Source organism: Lutra lutra, chromosome 3, assembly GCF_902655055.1.
Source record: "Lutra lutra chromosome 3, mLutLut1.2, whole genome shotgun sequence".
Lineage (NCBI taxonomy): Eukaryota > Metazoa > Chordata > Mammalia > Carnivora > Mustelidae > Lutra > Lutra lutra.
Window position 1 is genome coordinate 132,501,519 of NC_062280.1, and position 17,270 is coordinate 132,518,788.

Sequence of the window (17,270 nt, forward strand, 5' to 3'; positions counted from 1 at the left end):
TGCAGGGAAATCAGAAAACAGAGCTAGTAACCACAATAAAGTACTTTGAGGGGGGAGGTTTGGGGTGTTGCCTCTGAAATCCTAACAAACAATGGGGTCAAAGTCGCCCTACACCCTATAGAGAGGGTAACGAAACCCAAGCTAAGTATCATTACTAGGATTTTGCAGGTGAAAGAGGGCATAATGAGGGAAAAGTGTTCCAAGGCCAGGGACTGTTTTGTGGCTGGGCCTGGGGAAGGGAGGAGTGTGGCGCACTGAAAAGACCTAAAGAGGTTGGACTAGCTGGGATATGGGCAGGAGGGAAAGAAACTTACTAATGAAGGTGAAGGAGTTGGTAGGGGTCCCATAATGCAGGGCTTTAAAATTCATGTTTGATTCTTATCCAAAGGGCAATGACACCCTCTTGAATGATTTTAAGCAGGAGCCGGGAGATTAGATTTGTGTTTTTAAGAGCTCTCAAGAGCTCTTGCCTGTCAAGCATGGATTAGGGGAGAATAATAAAGGGGCTGGGGGCTATCCCTAAGGAGACTGTCTAGGCAGGAGGGAGTATGGCACATTTAAGTGTCCCATGGTTGTAGGGACAGTGTGGCTGGGTCGAGGGTAGTGCCGTGGGGGTAGAGGGAAATGGAAACATTCAGGAGAGATTTTAGAGATTCAAAAGTGTAGGACGTGGTAATCAATTGGTTGAACAGGACTGAGGCAAGAAGAGGGGGAGTAAATTTGGTAGGACACAGAGAATTTGGACATGTCGGACTGAAATAACGTATGTGACACCAATCGTGCAGGGGAGGTTGGTAGAACTTGTCCTGTTTTCAATGCAGTAACTTGCCCAAAGATGAACGTTTGGAAAGATCTCATTTATATCTTCTCCAAGAACTGCACACTTTCCCCATGAGTGGCCTGTCCTGACACGTCAGGTTGTGTCTAGAACTTTTGTCCCCCGTCTTCAGGGCTAAGGACCTCTGGGTTTTCTTCTCTCTCACTGGGATGCCTCTTTCTTCTAAAGCCCCTGGACTCAGGGATTCTCCTTCTGTTGCCCTCTCTCCAGAAAGAGAAAGCTCAAGTGCCAAACAAGCCATTTATGATCAGCCAGTCTCGGAACACAACCTGCTTCGAAGTCGGAACGGCCTGTATTCTTAGGGTCAGAGTTTCTCTTCCTCCTGGCCACCTAAAAAGCATCTGCAACCTCTTAAAAACGGTTCTTGACATCCAGACACTCCCACACACCTTACTGTTGAATCACTGCCGGAATACATAATTTTATTTCATAAGTACGGCTGACACATGTATTGAATTCAGTTGTTTTTCATCCCGTACTATCCAAAGTGTCCGAATGCCAACAGAGACGGCTTTGCCACCTATTTAGTAGAACTTATTAAAATTCAAGAAACAAATGGCATTACTTTACAGAGTTAAGTATTCCTTTATTAAAGGATTCCGAATTTCAAAGGGGGAAAACGTCAACTCAGTGTGGTTGTTTTTAAGCGGCCAAGAAGGTCTAAGGATATGTCTGGGTTCATTTTCCTTTAGTCCTGGATCCCTCACTCTTCTCGTTACGTCCTGAATGAGAAGGGCTGAACTTTAGGCTGGGTTATTCACAGATCCCATGAGGATCAATCATGTAACTGGCCCCAAAGAGCTGTGTATGAAAAGCCCTAGTTTGTGCCCCTGCCTTTTGTCCAACTGGGCCATCAACCCAAGCCCACTGGGGACACAACAGCATGAATAGGTCACTGGATGTTACTCCTCCCAAAGGATCCAGGCATACCTTTCCCTTTATCATTTCAGAGAGATGATCCTACTCTATTTTACTCACTGAAGCCATAATTCGGGGCCCTATAATCAATCAGTCAGCACACACAGTGTGCACCACACACTTACTATGTGTCCGGCTCTGTTTATCGGCCCCTGATTCCCAAAACTTATTGAATAGGAAGTTACTTAAAAAAAATCTCTAGAATTCAGAAACACTTGGTTTATTTTTACTAATTCATTGTTCCTTTTAAATGACTAGACCCACATATATATTAATTTAGTAATGCCTTTGTGAACTTAAAGGGTTTCCTCTCTTTACAGTTTTGGTCTTAAAAGTCTCAGACCACATGTGGAAGCTAAATATTTAAATGTCTCAAACTGGTTCTGAAATCCCAGCAATCTCCAAGCAAGATTACCTAATTACAAGGTCACTTTTTATTTTTATTTTTTTTTTAAGATTTTATTTATTTATTTGACAGAGATCACAGATAGGCAGAGAGGCAGGCAGAGAGAGAGCAAGGGAAGCAGACTCCCTGCTGAGCAGAGAGCCCGATGTGGAGCTCGATCCCAGGACCCTGGGATCATGACCTGAGCCGAAGGCAGAGGCTTTAACCCACGGAGCCACCCAGGTGCCCCTACAAGGTCACTTTTTAGACACGAACACCTACCTTGTCCTTCCCCTACCTCCTTTCTGCATGTAAGGTGGCTCGTGTATTTGTCCTGCTGCCCTTGCAGCACAGGGAGCCCGGCTATGGATCTAGCGGGCAGGGATTCAGGCATGTTGTTGAGATCTAACTGCTCGCCTTAGACTTTTTCTCATTCCCTGATCATGGAGGAGGCTATAGATACTCTAAGATCTCTTTCCCCAGCCCTTGTCCATTGCTTGCCACATTATTGAGAAGCAGAAAAAGAAACAAAAGGCAGATGGGGTCAAATAAGGCCAAGAGAAAACAGACAACTATCTCATGGGGTGGAGGGTTGGGGGACTCTTGGGGGAAGATGCTTTTTTCTAATTCTATCTTCATAGATGCTCAACCCACAGGTGAGGTGGATCTCTAAATTTCTCTGTTTATCTTACATTTCTTTTTTTTTTAAAGATGTATTTATTTTTTTGGGTGGGGGAGGGGCAGAGGGAGAGAGAGAGAGAAGGTCTTTTTTTTTTTTTTTTTAAAGATTTTGTTTATTTATTTGACAGAGAGAGATCACAAGCAGGCAGAGAGGCAGGTAGAGAGACAGGAGGAAGCAGGCTCCCTGCCGAGCAGAGAGCCCGATGCGGGCCTCGATCCCAGGACCCTGAGATCATGACCTGAGCCGAAGGCAGCGGCTTAACCCACTGAGCCACCCAGGCGCCCGAGAGAGAAGGTCTTAAGCAGACTCTGCACTGAGCACAGAGCCCAGCCGGAGGCTCGATCTCATGACCCAAGATCACAACCTGAGCTGGCACTAAGAGTCGGTCATTTAACCAACTGCACGACCCAGGCGACCCTACATTTCCTTCTTAAACTGAAACAATGGGTCCAATTCAAATGCACTGTCTGCTGAGAATAATGGGAATTGAGGAGTCCGTAGAAACTGTGGAGATATGGGAAGTGACCTGGCTCTATGAATTATTATTATTATTTTTAATCAAAGAGACAGAGAGAGAGACAGCACAAGCAGGGGGAGTGGCAGGCAGAGGGAGAAGCAGGCTCCCGCTGAACAAGGAGCCTGATGTAGGACTTGATCCCAGGACCTTAGGATTGTGACCTGAGCCAAAGGCAGCCCCTTAACTGGCTGAGCCACGTAGGCATCCCTATGAATTAATTTTTTTAATAAATATTTGTAAAAAGGCCCTTGAACACCAGGAAACCTAGGCAACTTGAACAGATCCTAGTACTTCTCAATTCACTCATCTGGTCCATTTAACCAGTACTTACTGTGAACTTGGAAACACTACAGAATATAGAGTGTGTAAAGAACTCCTGTTCTCAGAAACCTTATACCTAGGAGGGTGATATGATATGTCACCTACAGACTAGGAGCCAAATCAATTGTCACAGATGTCACAGGTGGAGAAGAACCTAAACAGCAAGGTGATCAGGGGACGTTCAATGGAAGTCATCTGGGCCAACTGGGTGTGTGCCCTTTGGACAGCTGAAGGGGCAGAAGAAGGCTCCTCCAATTCTGAAAGGTGCAAGTACAAAAGCCCAAGGGGTATCTGGTAGCAATGTAAATTAGCTCACAGGATGAAGCTTATGTCCAGAGGAAAAGGGGGAGATAGACCTGTAAAAGAAGACTGTGGCCAAATCAAGAAAGTTCTTCCTATGAGAATAAGGAGTTTGGACTTTCTTGGGCAAACACTAAGTCATGGCAATGAGTCTGACATCAGTGTGCAAAGCAGATGTAAAGGACAGAGGAAAAAAGCAGGGAGGAGGCCACCTCACAAGCAGTTTCTGTAGCCTATGAGAAGTTGGAGCCCTAGGACAGCACTGCAAAGGGGAAGCCAGGAAGACTAGTGACAAACTGAATATAGAAGGGGAGGGGAGAGTTGAAGAGGATCTCAGGGGAAAGGGGAAAAATTTAATTCAGCAATAAAATAGGGTCATTGGGAGACCTCTGATTTAAAACTATGAAAATGTGGGGCACCTGGGTGGCTCAGTAGCTTGAGCGTCTGGCTTGTGATTTCAGCTCAGGTCGTGATCTCAGGGTCATGGAATGGAGCCCTGCGTCGGGCTCTGTGCCCAGTGGAGAGTCTGCTTCAATCTCTCTCTCTCTCTCTCTCTTCCCCTTTGCCCCTCTCCCTACTCATGCATGCTCTCTCTCTAAAGTAAATGAATGAATCATTAAAATAATACAAATTAAAATTATGAAAATGCATCAGCTGGAATCCCTGAACAGGCTGTGGTTATTTTGAAGGAACTAGGTGTGTAAGGCACCTTAGATCAAGGTGGATGAGGGTCCTGGGACCGAAGGGCTCTCAGCTACTCTGGTCCCCAAGTGGGTGCTCTGCCCCCCACCCTACTGGGTACTGCAGGATGGCCTGCCCTTACAGCTGAGCCTGGGAGTCCGACCTGGAGCAATTCTATGGTGACCTCCTCTCCCCGACCAGGGACAACATGCCTGGAGGATCCTCCACTGCCATATGGATTTGCCCGCTAAAATGGATCTTTCACGGGTCACCAGTGATGTCCTCACTGCCAAGTCCTATGACCACCTCTGAGTTCTCATGCTACTAGACTTAACATCATTTCTGGCCTCTCCCTTCATCTTGAAACTTTCTGCCCTGTGCCTTCTGTCACTGCTCTGTCAAGGTTCTCCTGTCTCTTCCGATGTGCTCTTATAATTGCAGATGGTCACCATGCTTCCGTGTCCATCCTTACTCTACAAACCTTTCATTGGAATGGAGGGAGAGGCATCCTGCATTTCTAGTATTTAAATCATTACTATATGCCATGATCTCTCAAATATCTATCATTGGTTCAAATCTGACTCAAACATAGTTCCTTATTCCTAATTGCCTACTGATGTTTCCAAAACAACTCACACTCCACACATCTGAAATGGATTCACCCACCACTCTGCCTCAATCCTCAAACCTGCTCCCCAGTGCTGTTTCCTTTCTCCTCTTCTGTCCTCATGTCCAGTTAAATTCCTGATTCATTTCCTTTTCAAAGTCTACCCCATTCCCAACATTGCCTTTTAAATTCCAGCCTGACAATTTCTTTCCAGGATAACTGCAGCGGCCTCATGGAGCCTTGTGTAGCCATTCTCTCTACTACTGTACCACTGTTCCTAAAATTCAAATAAAAATCAAATCATGGTCTTACTAAAATTCTCATTCATCCCCTAATATCTACAACAAAACATGCCTTCATGAGCCCAAGCAATCCACAACCAACGTGGCTACCACCATCTTCTCCAACCCTTTCTTCCAATCTATCATCTGTATTTATCGGACTAGCCACTGTTCCTTAAGTACGCCATACAATTTCATGCCTTTGGGCCTTACCTCACATTGTTTCTTCAAGTGGTGATGCCATCCTGGCAGGATCCTTCAATTTGTTAAGTCCTTTTCTCTTGGAAGTTTTCCCTGACCCCATGAATGAGACCTAACCCTCTGGGCTGTCATGGCACTTTCTACACTATTACAGTTAATTGGTATATATATATGCTTATCTCCCAACTTGAAGGCCAGAATATAAGCAACTTGAAGCCAAGAACAGTGGTTTAATCATCTTTGTATCCTTGGGACCGAATACACACCTGGAACACAGCAGATGTTCAGGAAATATTCATTTAATTAATATGGGGCTTTTCCAATGAGGAGTTCATAAAAGCAACTGATGTAGGCTGCTACCTGCCCCCTACAGAGAGTGGGTCAAGATAATGGTTCAAAGCTTTGAAGAGTACCTTTGGAGACACTCACCAGCTGAGGGTGAGCACTAGCAGGAATTGATAGGTGCAGGGAAAGAGAATGGAAGGAGGACTGAGCTTTACATGCAAGAGAAAATTCTAAAAACACAAGAGATGACTCATCAACCCCCTTGATCTTCTTGGCGCATTTGGTTTTCAAGAATTCCCTCAGAACCCTAAAACAGCAAAGATCCTCCACAGAATGTATAAGACTGAAATCTACATTGTAGGAAAGGACTAAGCTAACAAAAAATAATAGTCAGAAAACTGCCTTTGAAGGTGTTTGATACAAATCAAAAAAAGTTGACATATTGGACTAGAAAGCTGATTAAAATTCTCTTTGCTTCCCCAGCTTTGATTCCTGTCTTATCTACATATGTTGCATAAAATATTTTTATATAACTGTAAAAAAGGAAAATCTGAATAGCATAAATAAGAAAACTTTAGGATTTCCAGAGTCATATACAAGTGTGAAACCCGGGGAGAACAGAATGGTGCTTCAGTCATGGTAGAAGGTCATTAACTAAGTCACCCAACTTTTCCCTCCATCATACATTTACCCTTGTATCTCCAGCATGCAGCACTGCTGGTCAATGGTGGAATCTCAGTGCATATTGGATGAATGAATGGTTGTTGCAGGAGGGTTCCTGCCTTAGACGACAAACTTGTAAAGGGCAAGAAAGTCCATCAGCTTGTGCTTGAATTGATGGCACCCACTGGGGCTCCATTATGTTTCCCATTGGCTTTACAGAGAGTCTAAAGAGGTGTTATTTTATGATAAAAAGGTGACCATCTGTTTAAATGGAAATAAAAATTCTAAAGCAAACATAAAACCCCAAAGTTCTTATAAGTGATCCATGAGGAGGTCAAAATTTTGAAATCTGTAAGTTTTAAGGAGGACTGCCATAATGAAAATTCAAGGTAGGTAAATGTGGTTTTCTTTACTTTTAATATTTATCTTTAATATTAAGAAACCAATATAAAGCAAAACTAAACATCTGTTTTTATTGAAATAAAATTATGTGCATAGTATACTTTTATTTTGGAGATATTTTGTTTTAACTTCCTTGTGCAGATAAAGGAATTTGTTTAAAAGAATTTCACTTTTAAATTACACATTTTATGAGACGTCTGTGTTCCAAAGATAAACACACATGAATAAAGATTCAACCCATATTAAACACTCTTTATGGTACTTTTATATATTCTTGTTTCTTTAAGAAGCAACTAAAAATCACTTTTCCCATTCCTTAATGATAACTGCCTTCAATTGTCTGGGGGCTCATTACTCTTCGTGTGTGTTATTAAGGCTCCTGGTCTCTCTTTTTCTTCGAGTTTCAATTGCCTTTTCAGACTCTCTCTGTGAAGGAGATTAATAGTAATTCAACAGGTATGTGAGTTATGTTATCTATAAATTATTTAGGGGGCTTGACCTATGTGCTTCTTGAGCATACAGGCTGTTTCTTTCATCTCTGCATTATCAGTGCCTAGCAAATGCCTGTACTTCTTGCTTCTGAATGTGTCAATGAACCCTTACATTAATAAATCATCTCTAGCTTCTTTCAGTTCGAAGAAGAAGAATGAGTAAGGGACGAAGGGAAGATTTATAGGGGATTCTCATTCTTGTTCTACCACTGACTTACAAGGGAAAGTTTCTGTCTACCACTGACCATACATCATGAGGCTGGAGTGAATCATTTCACCTCCTGAATGCTGGTCCTGGGATGAATACTTGGGCTTCTATTGCAAAGTGTTATGTTGTAAATTGCACTGTTAAACTAGGTACTGTATTAGTGATTTCCTGGAGATCAAGTCTTTCATAATTAGAGGTAAGGAAACAGGTATCAAGGATGGCTAGCCTGCCTGGTCTGAAGCACTGGCAGCCCCAGGCACTAGCCTGGAGCTGCCATGATTAACTCTGTCACTCTGGGCCAAGCAGTTACCCCAGCCCTCACTGCTTCCTCATTTCTAAAAACAGGCTATATTATTATATAACAAATAATATTATCATGTCTTGATTATAGAAGTTGGTTAGGAGAATCAAAAAAGATCAAAGACAGAAAAATCCCATGTAAACTCTGATGTCATTTAAATATAAGTTAACAGTATTATCATGAACAGCAGCACGGCATGAAAACTGAGCAAATCCCAACTTTGTACTATGCTCTAATCTCTGTATAATGTAGGGTGATGAATATTGGAAGTAGGAATTGAACAACTGGAACAAAAACGATTTCAAACTTTGAGTTGATGCTTTAGGGGGAGAAACCTAGATTCTTTAATGTTAGAAAGTCAGGTTCATTTGTGATAATTGGGTTTGGGGCCACATCAGCACTTAGGGGTATGAAAGTAAAATTATCCACGTTCTAGTCTTTATGATTTCTGAAAAATATGAACTAGGCCATTTAAGAAAATGGTGATGCAATTAATGTAGAGGTAATTCAGTGCTCCTTTCTGCTGGTTTAAGGGCCATGCTTGAGTGGAGCTGGGAGTCTTAGGCTAGCACAGTGGAGGGCACGGAGGCAGGCATTCCCTTGATACCTATCATTTGTGACTGCCCAGAAAAGAAATGGAAACTGGACTTCCTAAACTCTGGGCCCAGGGAAATAGAGTGGTCTTGGGAACGTTGACATAATCCACAAATTTGTGACTGGGTATTGCTGCTCTGTAAACCTCTCTCTTTAGAATCATCCAGAGGAAGGTGATAAGATGTGGGAGCAAGTCAGAGTCAAGGGACAGTCATTGCCTATTATAAGCTGTTACACAACAAAGAAATGGTTGCATGGCATACTTTCTAGATCAAAATACAAAATTTTCTATGCATAAAGACCTTACGTTAAACAAAATGAGACCAGTGCCCCTTAATTAATTTTGACCTAGAAGACCAAAAAATACCTCGAGTGAAGTTTACTTTTAGAATGGATTCGGGTTTTCCATATAAAGTATCATGTCATCTGCAAAGAGAGAGAGTTTGACTTCTTCTTTGCCCATTTGAATACCTTTTATTTATTTTTGTTGTCGGATTGCTGTTGGTAGAATGGAATCAGGTTCTACTCTCTTAATGGAAATGACAGTATCCAGCAGGGCACACCTATCATAAATTCCAAGTTAGTGCTGGTCAGATCAACCAGATTTTAACTAAAGTTGAAAGGGTTCAGGGAAACAAAAGAGAAACGCTTGTTTGAAAAAAATCTATTGATTCTGAGGTTAATGCATCCTTCCCATTTTAGACTATTAATTTTTTTAAAAGATTTTATTTATTTGACAGAGAGAGAGAGAGAGAGAGAGAGAGATCACAAGTAAGCAGAGGGACAGGCAAAGAGAGAGGGGGAAGCAGGATCCCCGCTGAGCAAAGAGCCCAGATGTGGGGCTCCATCCCAGGACCCTGAGATCACGACCTGAGCTGAAGGCAGAGGCTTAACCCACTGAGCCACCCAGGCACCCCATCATCCTTCCAATTTTAAACTTCTAAAAAGGATAGTTACAACTGTTGGCAGTGACGAATAGAAATACATTCATTACATTTGCCTGTCTGCTTTTTAGAGTTTCTGAAATTACTTTTGGTAAACGATACATTCATCTATATTTATAAGATTATAATTAGATATATTAGATATATTATATTTATAAGACTTATATAATCTTAGAGATGCTGAGTAGTGATTATGTTACCAGTTAATCCTAAAGCACAATAAACGTCTTGTATTCATAATTATCTTTTTAAAATTAGATTCATGATTCTTTTTTGTAAACTCAAATTTTAGATTCATTTTTGGAGTAGAACAGGTTTTTCACTATTTGCAAAGTTATTTCTGAGTCGCAAAAATCCTCTCTCCATGTTTTTCTCTTGCGTTCCCTCATTCAATCTTGGCTGCCACAAATCAGACAGAAAACGCGAGGACACTTCTTTTGCATCTATAGTAGAAAACTCAGCAGCAGACTGTAACTACTCCAGATCTCATGATAACATTCCTCAACATGTGTATGATAATCTGAGTTATCCCCCTTCCTTGACTTATGAGGACTAAATAGAAACAGAAAAAAAAAATTCTGCCCAAACCTAGGGGCACTTCACTGCCAGCCCACAGGTCTTAAATATAAAACCTGTTAAACGAAAAAACAAACAAAAATAAAAGCAGAGCTAGACCCATAAATACCGAGAACAGACTGATGGTTGCTAGAGGGAGGGAGTTGGGGGATGGGCAATATGGGTGAAGGGGAGTGGGGGAAGCAGGCTTCCAGTTAAGGAACGAATAAGTCACGTGGATAAAAGGCACAACACAGGGAATGTAGTCAATGGCATTGTATGGTGTTGTTTGGTGACAGGTGGGAGCCACACTGTGGAGAGCACATCACAATGTATAGACTTGTCAAATCACCATGCTCTACACCTGAGATGAATGCAACATTGTGTGTCAACCCTACTTCAATTAAAAAAAAAAAACTAAATCAACATTTTAAAAACTGTTAAAAACAATCACAACAGGGGTGCCTGGGTGGCTCAGTGGATTAAGCCTCTGCCTTTGGTTCAGGTCATGATCCCAGGGTCCTGGGATCAAGCCCCACATTGGGCTCTCTGCTCAGCAGGGAGATTGCTTCCCTTCCTCTCTCTCTGCCTCTCTGCCTCCTTGTGATCTCTGCTGTCAAATAAATAAATAAAATCTTAAAAAAAAAATCACAACAAAAAGTCAATAGCTATAGTGCTTAAATAATGCATATTGATTCTGTTGAAATAGCTATACTGTAAAAGACAGAAGAATTTGGCTAATCATGTGTTATTAGATGTTTACCCCATTACACCTCGTATATACTAAGAAAAAAGAGAAAAAAGATAAAAAATTTGTCAATGTCAGACTCATTTTGGATTGAGGACTAATTTTGGGTTTTTTTTATGTCGTTGTTTTTAATAGTATTTTGATAGTATTGCTAATGTTTCGGGTACTATGGGGCTTCTTTCTCCTTTCCATGTTATACTAAAGAGCCAAGATTTTAGGGGCAACAGGCTGGCTAGGCCCAAGATCTCTTTCTTCCTTACTGCTCCATGGGGGTTAGCCCAGGTTTGCTCAAAGGAAATGAGCAATGTTCTTTGGTCCAGACTGAACCTGTTCCAAAGAGCTCAGTTTTAGCCTATGGGCTGGTTAATGAACAAGCTTAGTCAACAAGGTTAATCTGTGGACCTCTACAAATGTGGTCTGTGTGTAGGTGGTATCTCTCTTGAAGGCAAAGACTTTCCCCCATATCTGTTTCCAGGGAAGGGTGGTCTTCAGACCGAAATTCTCTCTTGCCCCAGGTAATCAGTTCTCTGAAAGTGGGTCATTGTAACCTGGGTCTACACTTCATGGTGTCTAGAGCTCTGCTCTTGGGTTGCAAGGGTTAAAGATGGACATTGCCCCTCGGAAGCAAGCAGAGGCGTGGAAAGGAAGTCATCCCTGTCATGCCAATAAAGGAAGATGAGCAAGCTGTATCTTTCACTAGATTATGCACAGTCAAATGACTCCTATTTATTTCCCTTTTGATATCTATAATTCATTAGTTCTCAAACTTGGACAAGCATCAGATTCACCTGGAGGGCTTGTGAAAACCAAGATGGCTGGGCCCTTGGTCCAGAGTTTCTGATTCAGTGGGTCTGCGAAGGAGCTCATCAAGACTGCATATCTTTTCCTTCCTTCCTTCCTTCCTTCCTTCCTTCCTTCCTTCCTTCCTTCCCTTTCCCTCCCTCCGTCCCTCCAGCCCTCTCTTTCTTTCTTTCTTTCTTTCTTTCTTTCAGACTTTATTTATTTATTTGACAGAGAGATAGAGAACACAAGTAGGCAGATCAGCAGGCAGAGGGAGCGGGAGAAGCGGGCTCTCTGCTGAGCAGGGAGACCGATGTGGGGCTGGATCCCAGGCCCCCGAGATCATGACCTGAGCCGAAGGCAGACACTTAACTGACTGAGCCGCCCAGGTGCCCCAAGATTGCATTTCTAACACGTGCTCAGGGGATGGTGCTACTGCTGGTCCAGGGAGATGCATTTTGGGAACCACTTTCTGAACCCACTGATTCTCATCATATGGTGCAAAGACCATCTGATTAAAAATCGTCTAAAATACTTGCTAAAACATAGGTTTGTGGAAGTTTATGGCCCTCGGTCAGAATCTGGGGCGGCCGTCAGAATGACACTTTACATGGTGACATTCATGCACTCTGAACTTTAAGTCTCAATACTTTACCCGTTAGCAAAGTCTCATTTCAGGGTTCCATCCAGTCTGGGTGAGCTACGTCATACTAAGGAAGGAGTTCTCAGCCCACCCTTACACGAGGAGGAGCCAAAAAGCTGCATCTTAGCGCCAGCTATGATATGAGACACATTCCCTGGCTGGATACGACATAGGACACGCTGTGAGGAGGCAGTGGCTGCCCATTGTTACCACCCTTTGGGGGAGACTCAAAAGAGATGATCTTTGGACACCTGTCTAGGGAAGAGCTATAACCAGTAAAAGCCCAGAGAGAAGGTAAATCTCAGAAAACCAAGTTGAGTTGGGTGTTCCCGCTAGCCAGCTTACTAAGAGCTCCTTTTTCCAAGACTCACTTTGGAGGTTATAGTATTATTTTTTATTAGGAAAAACAGATCATAGCTCCTCTATTTTTAAGGCTGGAGGTATAGCTTACACTGTAGTGTAACAGCTGATGAAGGATGCCAGAGGCAGGCCTCGGAGCCCCAGCTTAGAGATCTTTGGATGTGCCTCTGGGGCCACCCTGGTGGTTACAAGAAGGCCTCCATGTAGGCTCCAAAGGTCTTTGCCTCTGTTTATAAGAGCTTCTCTGTCTGCATGAGATTAGGGACAATCACCTGGATGCATGTATCATTTAATAATTCCCATTTAGGGGCACCCGGGTGGCTCAGTAGGTTAAAGCCTCTGCCTTCAGTTCGGGTCATGATCCCAGGGTCCTGGGATCGAGCCCCACATCAGACTCTCTGCTCAGCAGAGAGTCTGCTTCCTCCTCTCTCTCTCTGCCTGCCTCTTTGCCTACTTGTGATCTCTGTCAAATAAATAAATAAATAAAATCTTAAAAAAAGAAATTCCCATTTAACAGTTTATATGATTTAATAAATAATTCCCTTCGACAGTGAAAAACACCTTATTCCTGAAACCAGACAGAAAAAAGAAAAAAGAAAAAACCAAACCAAACCCAACAGACACCTAATGGACGCATGTCATTTTTAAGACCAAAGAAGAAAGATGCAGGGCTGAGATGGTCATTTCCTGAGTCTACCTCCTGTTCTAGCACCAGCACCAGAGCCACTGAGAGGTGGGACACAGACCAGAGCCTCTGCAGCTTTCCGTGCCCAGGCTCACGTTCTCACTGCTTTTAGCTCCAGAGTCATGTTGGGGTCCAAAGTAAAACAGGTGTTACACGCAAGTTTAGCAAAGACAGATTGGAAACTCCTCATAAGTCAGACCCACACAGAATAAACGTCTCGACGGAGACTTGTAGAGTTGGGGGCTCTTAACCTGAAAAACTGATTTTTTTTTCTTTTTTTTTAGTAGAAATGAAGCAAGTCAGTGGTATACTTCTATTTGTGGGCAAATCAGGGTTTCCTGAGTCTTTGCTTAGTAAGTTTTCCCAAGCTCGGTGCTTTTTCTTAAAGCTAACCTGTTAGACTCTGGCAAATCTGTTCCACCACTCCAACTTGTTCTAAAATTGTAAACTAGAATCTCCTCTATCTTAAAAACCTCACACTCTGGGCTTCACACACCCTCTGCTCATCATGCATCAGAAACGAGACAATTTCTTCATCTCTGTTGACACTTTACCTGAGCTGGTTGAGGCAGGGGATTTGCTGCGCCTGGAAGGTCCTGGGCTCTTGGTGGTGCTCCTGCGGGATGATGAAGCTATTTTGGTGTAAGAAGTGGACTTCACCACTCGACATTCTGGGGGAAAGAACAACAACCATAGGTCATTACAGGATCATGGCACAAACCATTCAAAATGCACAGTAAACCTGGAGACAGACATATCTGGTCCCCCTCAGTCCTATCGACTTCCTGCCAGCCCACTGCTTATCTAGAACAGAAGAACCAAGAAAACAATGAGGAAAGGGCACAGTGGGCGTTTTGGACATCGAAGTAAATAATATTCTAAGCCTTCTAGTTTACCTTGTTTACAATGATATTTTGGAGAGATTAGGGTAATAGCTTGGTAAAAGGGTGCATTTGTTGGTTTCTCTCCACCCACCTCCTGCGTTATTTGGGTACATGTGTTTCTTTCACCATAGATCGCTCTTTCTTCCAAGAAAAATGTTAGACAAAAGGTCAATCTCATAAACCAAGATATGTTGATGGAGGCTTCCATCCATCAGGTCCCAACATACTGCTCTTGGGAATCCTTGCAGTGGTAGCAATAGATTTTTTTTTTTAACCATATGTGAGAAATGACAGCATTCACTCAAAAGAGGTAAACTCGGCAAAGAGATGACTTCACCCTGCTACAAGGACACTGTGTGAGTGTGCGCCATCACACAACTGTGCTTATAGGATGGTTCTTGGCCTGAGGATGTAAAACAACTTTGCTTTTATTAGATTTAAATCTTTGGTGTTTGTATTCTTGAAATTTAACACTAAACATCTTAAATAGCAGAGAGTTTTTTATTTCCTTCCAAGTGAGCTGCACTGACCAGTCACAATCCTGTGTAAATCTACCCATCTTATTCTGAAGAAACCACTTTTAGTAACTAAAAAATATTTTTATGCTTGTACTGATAATCAGTGTTCACTGTGGGTAGAAAAGTATAGAGGATATTTAAAAAAAAAAAAACCCTATCCAGTGATTTTTTTTTTTTTTTGGAGGGTGGTATACAAACTAAAATTTTCTAGAATTTTTTTCTACTCAGTTTCTATTTAAACAACTTTAGGATTAGTCTTTATATGTTGATCTGCTACTAGCCTTTTCATACCATGATATATTGTGAGCATTTTCACCCTGTCTTTAAGGGAACATTTTACTACATGGATTTACCATAATTTGCTTAACCAAATTCCTACCATTGGGTATTAAACTTGGGTTCTACATTTCACCATCATAAATAATTCCACGAATAACACCCTTCTAAATGAGCATGCAGGTACTTGATTATTTCTTTAGGACAGATTTAGCCCCTGGCACTTGAAATTTAGTTTCTAGTTACGGGAAACCAGGGGGCACATTTTGGATGCTTAACAAATTCTGCTGAAGGAAGCGGGATTGTGAGTCTAAAGGGGAAGCACTTTTGAAAAGCTTTGACCAACTGCCCTCTAGACAGGTTGACTCGAACCGTACTTCCCTCGGAGTATGAGAGTCATCATTAGCCTAACCCCTCACACAGTTTACGTTCTATCGTCTCAAAAAATCTTTAATTTCTACACAAATATTGGACTTTGTTGTCCTTAAATCTGAATTGGTTTGATTACCAATAAAGTTGTATATTTTCCCCCGTATGCTTGTTAACCATTTGTATCCTTTGGAATTATTTGCTCATGTCTTTTTGGCCATTTGCATTTGGGATGTTCTTTTTCTTACTGGTCTGTAAGAACGCACTCTGTATTAAAGTTCTTCCCCTTTGTCTATCATGTCATAAATATTTATCTGTGTAAGTAGTTGTTGAACCATGTTAGCTTTAAATGTGGTATCCTTTTTATTTTTTTTTTAAGATTTTATTTATTCATTTGACAGAGAGAGAGAGAGATCACAGGTAGGCAGAGAGAGAGGAAGGGAAGCAGGCTCCCCGCTAAGCAGAGAGCCCGACGTGGGGCTCAATCCCAGGACCCTGGGATCAAGACCTGAGCCGAAGGCAGAGGCTTTAACCCACTGAGCCACCCAGGCACCCCATGTGGTATTCTTTTTAAATATGGTAGTTTAAAATTGAAGTCTAATTGATTAGCTTTCCCCTTATGCATTTTTTATCATTTTATGTTTCAATAACAAAGAAATCATAATACTTCCAGATCTAATTCTGATGCTTGACTTTGAAATTTTCTTCCCTTCTCATGCAACGTCTAATTTTCTAAGCTCATAACATGTTTTTTTTTCAACTTCATACATTTCTGAATGGCTTCCTCTTTTTCCCAAACCAACAAAGTTGTGCATATTGTCTAGTAAAGAAGGCATGTAAGTATATATAAAATATAAATGTTGCAAGCCTGCAAATAGGAGATAATGGAGAGCATCTCCTGGAGAGCCTAATGCATTGAACTGGGGTGGGGGGTGGGGAGGACATAAAGAAGAGAAAGGATTTCAGATGGAAAAAGAAGAGGAAAGAAATTCATTGCACTTGAGGTATTAGTAGTTGTGGCTTCATAGTCAAAAGCAGAGAGAAATAAGTCAGGGCATTACTGAGCATGCCCAGGCTTCCCTGATAGTTACTTGGGCCACTGTTGGCTGCTTTAGCCTGGCCAGATGGTCCTGATATATTCTATTTCTTAAAAAAGAGAGAGAGAGAGAAATATATCCATATGGCCATATCAGCAAAAATTTTAAAAGACAGAAGTAAGCAAGATATATAACAATAACAACGAAGATATGCCCAGAGCCGCAAAAAGTGTTCTCATGGAGTGATGGTGTCTATGGGTGTGTCTACAGAGGTTTTAATTCACAAAACAGATCTTTGGAACATGTGAAGGAGACATCCAACTAGCTCAAGGCTCCAGCCACACAAGTGACAATGAAACCTGGAGTTTGTCCTAGCCTTGGATATTGGCCTGGCCTTTTGGAAATATATTAGCAACCAAATCGGATGGCTGTGATGTTGCTGGTCCGTTGGCGGGCTTCAGGTGTCCAACATGTGCTAAGTGCTGAGCACGGCAGACATAATGAAGAACACATAAAGTTTTGGGACTCGAAATACTTGCCACCTGGCAGTGCAGCCTGGAGTCTTTTAGCCAACACTCATTTTTAACAAAATCATTTTTGCAACTGAAGGTTCTCGTTTCTTAATTTTTATTTCATGGAACTCATGCTTAAAAAACATCGCTTTAGGAAACCAACTGTTGTTAAATAATAATACATTGTGCATTTGAACTCAAAATCAGGACCATAACGAGGGCAGGATGACCAGGACTTTCTGTCCCAGGTCATGAATGTTTAGAGGTCACCACATTTAAAATAA

At 42.0% G+C, this 17,270-nt stretch overlaps 1 protein-coding gene across 5 annotated transcripts in view; it reads right to left on the bottom strand.

Annotated features, from left to right (window-relative positions):
* The window catches only part of DCLK1 (doublecortin like kinase 1), a 353,945-nt gene that overhangs the window by 83,892 nt on the left and 252,783 nt on the right, over positions 1–17,270 (bottom strand). For all 5 annotated transcript variants that reach the window (XM_047723162.1, XM_047723164.1, XM_047723163.1 and 2 more), the window contains exon 5: positions 13,945–14,061. In XM_047723162.1, the coding sequence (XP_047579118.1) occupies positions 13,945–14,061 (117 nt within the window). The remainder of the gene's footprint in view (positions 1–13,944; positions 14,062–17,270) is intronic.